At 63.4% G+C, this 9,888-nt stretch overlaps 1 protein-coding gene across 2 annotated transcripts; it reads left to right on the forward strand.

The window, feature by feature from the left end:
* Positions 1-66: 66 nt before the first annotated feature.
* IL11 (interleukin 11) lies at positions 67-9,189 on the forward strand. 2 transcript variants are annotated; one of them, XM_053905742.1, is made up of 6 exons: positions 67-183; positions 2,581-2,591; positions 6,898-7,070; positions 7,236-7,322; positions 7,453-7,614; positions 8,385-9,189. In XM_053905742.1, the coding sequence occupies exons 1-6, from the start codon at positions 101-103 to the stop codon at positions 8,553-8,555; spliced, it is 687 nt and encodes a 228-aa protein (XP_053761717.1). In that variant the 5' UTR covers positions 67-100; the 3' UTR covers positions 8,556-9,189. The 2 variants fall into 2 exon arrangements, with proteins under 2 accessions (XP_053761717.1, XP_053761716.1); XM_053905741.1 differs by lacking the exons at positions 67-183; positions 2,581-2,591 and adding an exon at positions 5,608-5,756.
* The last annotated feature ends 699 nt before the right edge of the window (positions 9,190-9,888 follow it).

A 9,888-nucleotide genomic window follows, 5' to 3' on the forward strand; every position in this document is an offset into this window, starting at 1 on the left:
GAGAGGGGGTCACACTGGCCTGGTCACGTCTGCTTGTTAAGAAGCTGCTTCCTTAGCAACCAGGTGGGAAGGGCCGTGGGGTGGGGGTGGGGGCCTGGGCATGAAAATGAGCCTCCGTGGCAGAAAGAGGAGGTGGTGGTGGTGTAAGACGTCTGCTCCCTGTGAACCAGGGGACTCCACGGGGCAGGGCCTGGGGGACCTTCCTGCCAGGGAATCCCTCCACTTAGTAACCCGATACCTGCGGGGCAGCTCATAGCCTGGGGTCTTCCCCCTAGCAACCAGGGGCAGGGGCCTGAGGCTCCCTGAGCCCCATTGTTAGGGAGCCCCCCCCCCCAACAACGAGATGGCCTAGGAGGACAAGGGGAAAATGGGGGTTGGTCCGCGGGAGGGGGGCAGAGCACTTGCTCAGGAGTCCCCTTGTCCCAAAGGCACTCCGGGCCTCCCCGTGGAGAAAGTATGGGGCATGTGTAGGGGGCCTTAGGGATGTGAGGGCCCTGAGGGTGGCTTCTCCCTAGGCCTCAGTCCACCTACAAATGGGGAAAGGAGTCCATGTGGAGGTCGTCAAGCTTCCCATTTGGTTCCCCTCAGTAAGGAGGAGGAGCCCAACTGGGGAGCTGGGTTGGGACTGCGATCCTTAGTTCTCTCAGGTGAACTTCCAGTCAGCTTTGCAGGGCAGTGAGGAGGGGCCTCCTGAGGCCGTATAGCTTTGGGGCCTGGATTTCTGAGTCTGAGAGAGGAGGGGCTGGGGGGCAGGACTCCTGGGTCTGAGGGAGGAGGGGCTGGGGTCTGGACTCCTGGGTCTGAGGGAGGAGGGGCTGGGGAACAGGACTCCTGAGTCTGAGGGAGGAAGGGCTGGGGGCCTGGGTCTGAAGGAGGAGGGGCTGGGGGCCTGATTCCTGGGTCTGAGGGAGGAGGGGCTGGGGGTCTGGACTCCTGGGTCTGAGGGAGGAGGGGTCTGGGGTCTGGACTCCAGGGTCTGAGGGAGGAGGGGGCTGGGGGCCAGGACTCCTGGGTCTGAGGGAGGAGGGGCTGGGAGTCTAGTCTCTGAGGGAGGAGGGGCTGGGGGTCTGGACTCTTGGGTCTGAGGGAGGAGGTGTTGAGGGCCTGATCCTAGGTCTTAGGGAGGAGAGAGGCTGGGGGCCTGGACTCCTGGGTCTAAAAGAGGAGGGGGCTGGGGGTCTGGACTCCAGGGTCTGAGGGAGGAGGGGGCTGGGGGTCTGGACTCCTGGGTCTGAGGGAGGAGGGGGCTGGGGGTCTGGACTCCAGGGTCTGAGGGAGGAGGGGGCTGGGGGTCTGGACTCCAGGGTCTGAGGGAGGAGGGGGCTGGGGTCTGGACTCCAGGGTCTGAGGGAGGAGGGGGCTGGGGGCCAGGACTCCTGGGTCTGAGGGAGGAGGGGCTGGGGGTCTGGACTCCTGGGTCTGAGGGAGGAGGGGTCTGGGGTCTGGACTCCAGGGTCTGAGGGAGGAGGGGCTGGGGGGCCAGGACTCCTGGGTCTGAGGGAGGAAGGGTATGGGGGCCAGGACTCCAGGGTCTGAGGGAGGAGGGGCTGGGGGCCTGATTCCTGGGTCTGAGGGAGGAGGGGCTGGGGGCCAGGACTCCTGGGTCTGAGGGAGGAGGGGTTGGGAGTCTAGTCTCTGAGGGAGGAGGGGCTGGGGGTCTGGACTCCTGGGTCTGAGGGAGGAGGGGGCTGGGGGTCTGGACTCCAGGGTCTGAGGGAGGAGGGGGCTGGGGTCTGGACTCCTGGGTCTGAGGGAGGAGGGGGCTGGGGGTCTGGACTCCTGGGTCTGAGGGAGGAGGGGGCTGGGGGTCTGGACTCCTGGGTCTAAAAGAGGAGGGGGCTGGGGGCCTGGACTCCAGGGTCTGAGGGAGGAGGGGGCTGGGGGCCTGGGCTCCTGGGTCTGAGGGAGGAGGGGGCTGGGGGTCTGGACTCCTGGGTCTGAGGGAGGAGGGGGCTGTGGGTCTGGACTCCTGGGTCTGAGGGAGGAGGGGGCTGGGGGCCTGGGCTCCTGGGTCTGAGGGAGGAGGGGGCTGGGGGTCTGGACTCCAGGGTCTGAGGGAGGAGGGGGCTGGGGGTCTGGACTCCTGGGTCTGAGGGAGGAGGGGGCTGGGGGCCTGGGCTCCTGGGTCTGAGGGAGGAGGGGGCTGGGGGCCTGGACTCCTGGGTCTGAGGAAGGAGGGGGCTGGGGGTCTGGACTCCTGGGTCTAAAAGAGGAGGGGGCTGGGGGTCTGGACTCTGAGGGAGGAGGGGCTGGGGGTCTGGACTCTTGGGTCTGAGGGAGGAGGTGTTGAGGGCCTGATCCTAGGTCTTAGGGAGGAGAGAGGCTGGGGGCCTGGACTCCTGGGTCTAAAAGAGGAGGGGGCTGGGGGTCTGGACTCCTGGGTCTGAGGGAGGAGGAGCTGGGAGTCTGGACTCCTGGGTCTGAGCGGGGAGGAGGAGGAGGCCAGGACTCCTCTGAGGGCAACTGTCCAGAAGCCCAGAGCCCATTTCTCTGGAAGCCCTGTGAGGCTGACCCCCTGCCCCGGGCATCTCCTGTAAACATCCTGGTGGGAGCTGAGTGGCCCTGGGCTGCCTCCGTCAGAGATGACACAGGTTAGAGGGGGCTCAGCAGGGGGCCGGGGGTGGGGGGTCATAGGGGTTGTGGAGCTGAGGCCAGCAGCTGATGACCATTTCCTGTGTCAACATCATCTGGACCCACTTCGCAATTCCCGGGATTCCTCAGGGATCAAGGAGGGGGTGGGGGGCGGGGCTGCCAGGGCCCTGGACCGCGACTTGGGACTGGGGGGGCCCCCGCCGTCACGGCCCTCACCGCTAATGACAGGTTTGGGCTGCTTCTGCGGCCCGCCTGCCCCGTCACCCCCCAGAGGCCAGACAGGACCCCCCAGGGACAGACAGACGGACACACGCAGCCTCGGACCTGCTGACCTCACACCAGCCAGCCCCACCTCACCCAGGGGGTCGGCACACGCGAGGACCCCGGCTCCCCGCTAGTATCCCAGTGGTACCTTCCCCCAAGATTGTGACCCCCCACCAGAGCCTCACACACTGGGTCTCCCCTGATCTCCGAGTTTGTTTCTTCCTGTGTCCCTAGATCCCATTGTTTTACATCATTGTCTGTTTGTCACTCTGGGGGTTTGTGCTACAGTTTCTGTTCCTGCTTGTCCTGTCATCTTGTCACCTCCCTCTCAGTGTCTGCACCCCACCCCTTCCTTCTTACTGTCCTTGTAGTGGAAGTAGCTGGAGCACCCCTCACCCTGGGGAAGACCCAGGAGTCTGGAGAGTTCCCCCTGCCCTCGCCCTCCTGTCCTGCGCCCACCACATCTCCCTCAGCCTCCTGCAGCCGGGAAGGATGAAAGATGGGCAAACATGACCCCAGAGCCCTGGGTGATGGCCAAGGCGACACTGGGGGTGGGGCGGGGGGACTGGCCCCAGCCACGCACCACTGACCTGGCCCCAGACTCCTGACCTTTTCCGTAGCGTATTCTCCAAATTATAAAAGGCAACACTTTTTTCTCTACCTGGAAGCCAGGGTTTGGGGCCTGGATACTGGGCATGGGGTCTGAGGGAGGAGGGGCTGGGGACCAGGACTCCTGGGTCTGAGGGAGGAGGGGCTGGGAGCCTGGACTCCTGGGTCTGAAGGAGGAGGGGCTGGGGGAAGGACTCCTGGGTCTGAGGGAGGAGGGGCTGGGGGTCCAGACCCCTGGGTTGAAGAAGGGGGTCTGGTTCCCTGTAGGTGGAAGGGGCTGCCATTTCGAGATCCCTTTTGTTGCTCCCAGACTGGCCCCGGGCCCAGTCCCTATCCCCTCAGGCCAGTCCATCCCCCAGGCTGGTGGCCTGAGTCACCTTGGCTGGCCCCGCCGGTCTGGGGGGGGGGGCTACGTCAGTTCTCCCCTCACTGACGCAGCCTTGGGCCCCCCACGCTGACTCAGCCGGAAACAGGCCCCCTGAGGGGCGGAGACCCAGTGGTCAGAGGCCTGGGTCCCTGCGGGAACGGGGGCTGGGAAGGGCCCCTGGGGGGCCCTGGAAGGGGTGGCCATGACAGACCAAGGGAGAGAGAGCTCTTACCTGAGCAATGAGGTCATGTCCCACCATGGGGGGGCTGTGACCTCACCTCTCTGGGGAGGAGAGCCGTCGTACCCCCCCTCCCATGGTGGGGGATGGGAGGGGGAGAACTCTAGCCTCCATTCATCCCCAGAGTCCCCCCTGCCAGCTCAGCACAGAGCCTAGAGGGAGTCTGCCGGGGGACCTTTGGAAAGTCCCGTCACTTTGTCTTCCACTGTCGCTTCTGTCCTGGGTGGTGGTGGGGGGGGGGGATGCTCCTGGGAATGGAGCTCTGGACCTGTTCCCTCAGGGGCTCTGCCCAAGTGCCTGGCCCTCCTCCGGGTACCATGTCCACGCGGCTGTTCCCCCGTCTGTGTGCGTCTCCCCCTCTGGCGCCAATGCCTCTCTGCACCGCGATCTCTATGCAGATGTCCCCCGTGCCCTGTCCCCAGCTCCTCTCCCTGGCTGAGCCACTCTCTCTGCAGTTCTCTCACCCTCCCTGCCTCCTCTGCTCACGCAACATCTCCACCCTTCTTTCTCTGGGTCTCCCCGCATGTGTTAATAAAAATCAAGAAAGAGAATAACAATGGTTCATATTTCCTGAGAGCTGACTGCGTGCTTTGCATGGGTGAAGTCATTCTTACCCCGGCGTTTGGGGGGTAGGATGGGTACTCGGTCACCCCCATTTCACAGGTGAGGAAACTGAGGCACAGAGGGGTACCGCACCTCCTTTCCATCTCTGCTTCTCTCCCCACCTTCACATCCCTACCTGTCTCCTGGGGAAAGGCTCTGCCCCTCTCTGTCCTCAATGTTCAGCAGCACCTCTGTCTCTGAGCGCGTCTGTCCCCCTGCCTCTGTCTCTTGGGGCCTTTCTGCTCTGTCACCTGCTCCTCTGTTTTCTCTGTATCTCTTCTGCAGCCTGCCTCCCCTCTATGACTGCAACTTTGCCCCTCTTCCTCCTGGGGTCTCTCTGCGACTGCAGTGTATCTCCTTAGTGTCTCCGTCTCTCTATCTCTGCCTTTCAGAGGATCTATCTCTGCCCCAATGTCCCCATCTCTCCAAGTGTCTCTGTCTCCTTGCTTGGGTCTCCAAGCTCCGTCCCCTTCTCTTTCTCCGTTCCTCGTCCCACGGGGTCGCTCTGCCTCCCCATCCTGCGTCTTGTGGCCCCGTCCCCAGCTCTCCGTGTCCCTCAGTGCCAGTCCTGGTCCTGTGGACCCCCGCCCGCTGCCCGCAGCCGGGCCCCAGCCCTCTGCGCCGTGTGTGTCTGCCCCTGCGGCGGCCGGCCGAGGAGGTGGAGGGAGGGGACGCCAATGACCTCACCAGCCCCTCTCCGACCACCCCCCCCTTTCTCTTTTCAACTTTTCCAACTTTTCCTTCCGTGCCCTCCTCTGAGCAAGGCAGCGTGAGCCCTGCGAGGCAGCCGGCTCCGTCTGAATGGAAAAGGCAGGCAGGGAGGGTGAGTCAGGATGTGTCAGGCCGCCCTCCCCTGCCGCCTGCCCCCCGCCCGCCCGCCCTGGCCCCCTATATAACCCCCCAGGCATCCACACTCCCTCACTGCCACGGCCCTCGCTGCTCACACGCACATGCCTCCCCTCCCCAGGCCGAGGCCCAGCTGACCCCCAGGGCTCCCCCCCGGCAGCGGACAGGGAAGGGTTAAAGGCCCCCAGCTCCCTGCCCCCTGCCCTGGGGAATCCCTGCCCTGTGGGGACATGAACAGTAAGTTGGTTCAAGTTCATAGGGTGGGGGGGGGGGACAGGAAGGGAGGAGGGAGGGACCGCGGCGAGGAGGGTGGGGAGCAGACAGACACAGCGGAATCGGACAGAGAGAGACAGAGGAGAGCGAGGGAGCCGTGGGGAGGCAGAGACGGAGGACAGGAAAGGAGATTCAGAGAAAGCAGCAGGAGGCCGGGAGCAGAGACGGGCAGAGACAGGAGGACGGATTTGAGACGCGGAGACAGGGCAGCGCGAGAGACATGAAGACATACAGACAGAGACAGACAAATGCCGGGAGGTGACCCCCAAGAGCGCGGGACGCCCTGGGAGTCGGCAGACACCCGGGCATCCCGACAGAAAGGCTCCGGGAGGGAAACTGAGGCAGGGAGCCCGAGGAGGTGAGCGCAAGTCCCGAACGCCGACCCCCCAGGCAGGGGGAGGAGAGAAAGAGAGACAGTGGTGCAGACAGGAACCGGAGAGCCAGACAGATGCGGACCGACGGACAGACAGCGGCCGGGGAGGGCCCGGGGGGCGGGCTGGGGGTGTGATGCGGGAGCGGGGCGGCCCGGGGGGCGCTGATTGGCTGGCGGGCGCGGGGGTGGGCGGGGCGGCTGGGGGATGGGCTGCCGGGGAACCAGCGGGCCGGAGCCCCCGGGGAGCGCGCCGCCGCCGGGTCCCTGTCCGCCTCCCGCGTCCCCGCTGCGCCCGCGTCTCTGCGTCCCTCCGCCCAGGTGTGCCCCGGGGGCATCCCCGGCACCACGGCCCGGCCTTCCGCCGTCCCCCTGGGCAGGGGTCTGGGCCTCCGGGTTCCTGTCCCGGTCTCCTTGCCCCGCTCTCAGTCCGGCTCGGGCTCCCGAGGCCCGGGGAGGGGGCAGGTTCTGGCCTGTGCCTCCCCCCTCACGCCCCGCCCCGGGGCCCAGATTCCGGCGTCCGGGGGCGGACGGGAGACGCCCGGCCCGTCTACCCGCCCCGGGCCGCGTCTGCTCCGACGGGCGGGGCAGCCAGAGCGGGAGAGGGAGAGGGCAGCCCGCCCCGGGCCTGCGACCTGCCCTGGGCGCGCCACCCCGGGACTCGGGACCCCCAGTCCCTCCTCCCCCGGACCCACCAGTCCGGTCTGAGCTCCCTCTGCCTTCTCCCGCCCCCAGGTGTTTGCTGCCTGGTCCTGGTCGCTCTGAGCCTGTGGCCGGATAGAGCTGCTGCCCCGGGGCCACCGCCGGGCCCCCCACGGGCCTCCCCAGACCCTCGGGCCGAGCTGGACAGCGCCGTCCTCCTGACCCGCTCTCTCCTGGCGGACACTCGACAGCTTGCTGCGCAGCTGGTGGGAGAGCCTGCCGGGGGCTGGGCTGGGACAGGGACCCGGAGTGTGGAGGGCTTCTGGGCTCGCACGGAAGCAGCGGGAGGGGGGAGTCTGGGGCCTGTCTGCAGGATGGGGGGACCCTTGGAGCTGGGCAGGGTCCCCCTCAAGGCTTCTTTCCCCCCACAGAGAGACAAATTTCCAGCCGACGGAGACCACAACCTGGACTCTCTTCCCACCTTGGCCATGAGTGCAGGGGCGCTGGGAGCCCTACAGGTGAGGGGAGGGGAAGGGGAAGAGGGGGCAAAGGTGAGAGCTGGGCGGTGGCCAGGGTGCAAGGGGGGCTGGGGGCCAGAGCAGGCGTGTGGCAGGTGTTCCGTGATGCCCCCCGTGCCCTGCCTCCCAGCTCCCAGGTGTGCTGACGCGGCTGCGGGCAGACCTGTTCTCCTACCTGCGGCACGTGCAGTGGCTGCGGCGGGCGGGCGGCCCTTCCTTGCGGACCCTGGAGCCGGAGCTGGGCGCCCTGCAGGCCCGGCTGGACAGACTGCTGCGCCGGCTGCAGCTCCTGGTACGACCTCGGCCTCGCAGCTCCCAGGCCCCATACCTAGGCTTGAAACCTGAGACCCTGGGACCCCAGACTCCAGGCCTGCTCGGAGACCCCCAGCCCCCTCGAGGCCCCAGACCCTGACCCAAAGCCAGCCTGGGGACCCTGACTCTGCAAACTCCAGACCTCAAGAGCCTAGATCCTGAGATCTCGGGTGAGACGACCCCAGATCCTGAGCTCTGAGTCTCTAAGACCTCAGATGCTGCTTGTGAGCCCTTAAGACCCCCAAACCCTGACCGCCAAAACCTGAGACCCAAGAACCTGAGATCAGAAAACTTTAGTGGCCCGTTCCTGGGCCTGACCACAAAGACCCTGGACCTCAAATTCCAGCTCCCAGTTCTGAGACCCCAGCCCTCACCCACGAGTCCCTGAGCTTGGATCCTAGAGACCCCACATGTAAGACACCAGCCCCAAGATCTTGGACCTGACCCCAGACTTGAGCCTACAGCCCCCAGCGTTCACCTAGCATCAGGATCCCAGCCCTGACTCTATAGACTTCACCCCTCAATCCCCTGAGCTTGGCCCTGGAGTTCCAGCTTTGAGACCTCTACCTTTTGGCCCCAGCCTCCACTTTCTGAACCCAACATGTTGAGAACTCCCCACCCAGAAACTCTACCCTGCAGGTTAAAGACCCTCTGGAAACATGCAGCCTGGACTCCCAGGTTCCAAACGCCCCTTCCCGGGACCCCCACTGCACCCCCACCCATTGCTAACCTTCTGTCTTCTCCCAACAGATGTCCCGCCTGGCCTTACCCCAAGCACCCCCAGACCCACCAGCTCCCCCACTGGCCCCCCCAGCCTCCGCCTGGGGAGGCATCAGGGCAGCCCACGCCATTCTTGGGGGGTTGCACCTGACCCTTGACTGGGCCGTGCGGGGCTTGCTGCTGCTGAAGACTCGGTTGTGACCAGCTACACAGAACCGCCAACGTCCTTCGATGCCACATCTTATTTATTTATTTATTTGGGGACTAGGGGCATGGAGGTCAGGAGATACCCCCCTCTTCTTCTCCCCCTGATTAGAGACGGTCCCTCCAGGAGACCTGGGCAGAAGAGGGGGGGGGGCATCTGTGCCTTATTTATACTTATTTATTTAAGGGCGTGGGTGGGAGGTGGGTGGGCTTGGGGACCAAAGGGTGAGGGAACAGGAGTCCTGGATTCTTGAATCTCTAAGACGTCTGGCCACAGTGTTTCCCTGTTCCCCACGCCTCTGGGCCTAGGCAGGAGCATATATTATTTATTAAACAATTACTTTTTGTGTTGGGGTGGGGAGGGAAGGGAAAGAGGCCTGGGTTTTTGTACAAAATGCGAGAAACTTTTGTACGATACAGAAGGGGAAATTAAATTTGTCATACGCATCCACTTAGAGGTGATTTCTCTGAGGGCTGGGGGCTGGGGTCCCTGGAGTAGAGGGAGGCAGGGACCCTTAGTGGGCAGGACAGCAGAGGGGAGATGGTTGATCCTCCAGGGCAGGGTCTGAGCCTCATCTGGTGCACAGCACTTCATAGACTCTCAATAAATATTTAATAGAAGGTTCCAGAAGGTCATCCAGTGCCCTACAGTGCTTGTACATGACAAGGCTGCAAGTTTGAGGTCATTCATTATGGCAGTTCACAACAGCAAATTGGAAGCAACCTAGATGTTCAACAGTGAGGGATGGTTTAATAAATGACACCCATCTGTGTGATGGAAAACTATTAGCCATAAAGGGGGGATGATACAGAGGCGGCTTTAAGACATAGAGAAAGCAGGCTACTAACCACTGCATGATTCCCACTTTGCTTCTCTGGATGGATGGATGGATGGATGGATATATAGATTTTTTTAAGAAGTCCTAGAACACAGGGCACCTGGCTGGCTCAGTCAGTAGAGCATGTGACTCTTGATCTCTGGGCCGTGAGTTCAAGTGCCACGCTGGGCATAGAGCTTACTTTAAAATAATAATTAAAAAAAAAAAAAAAACTCCTAGAAGAAAATACACCAAAATGTTGACCATGGTCCCCTCAGGGTGGAAGGCAGGGTGGGATTATGGGTGCTTTCATTATTTGTGCTTCTCCGAATTACTCAGAGTTTCTACAGTGACCATGTGTTTTGCATGACCCATTAAAAAAAAAAAATACACACTTTTTAGAAGGACGGAATGCCAGCCAACCCCTTCCCCCAAAACAAGACCTCAGAAGGAGTCAGGAATGACTGCTCACTGAGTGTGTGCTCTGGGCCGTGTCTTAAGTGTGGGGTTTT

The sequence above is a fragment of the Panthera pardus genome, unplaced genomic scaffold (assembly GCF_024362965.1).
Source record: "Panthera pardus isolate Hobbes unplaced genomic scaffold, ASM2436296v1 HiC_scaffold_18, whole genome shotgun sequence".
NCBI classification, from domain to species: Eukaryota; Metazoa; Chordata; class Mammalia; order Carnivora; family Felidae; genus Panthera; species Panthera pardus.

Bases quoted from the DNA above. Each gene is read 5' to 3' on its own strand.
- IL11 (XM_053905742.1), top strand. From the start codon at position 101: ATGAAAATGAGCCTCCGTGGCAGAAAGAGGAGGTGGTGGTGGTGTAAG. The intron at 7,071-7,235 runs GTGGGAGAGCCT...TTCCCCCCACAG, and splicing joins GACAGCTTGCTGCGCAGCTG to AGAGACAAATTTCCAGCCGA. The intron at 7,615-8,384 runs GTACGACCTCGG...TTCTCCCAACAG, and splicing joins TGCGCCGGCTGCAGCTCCTG to ATGTCCCGCCTGGCCTTACC.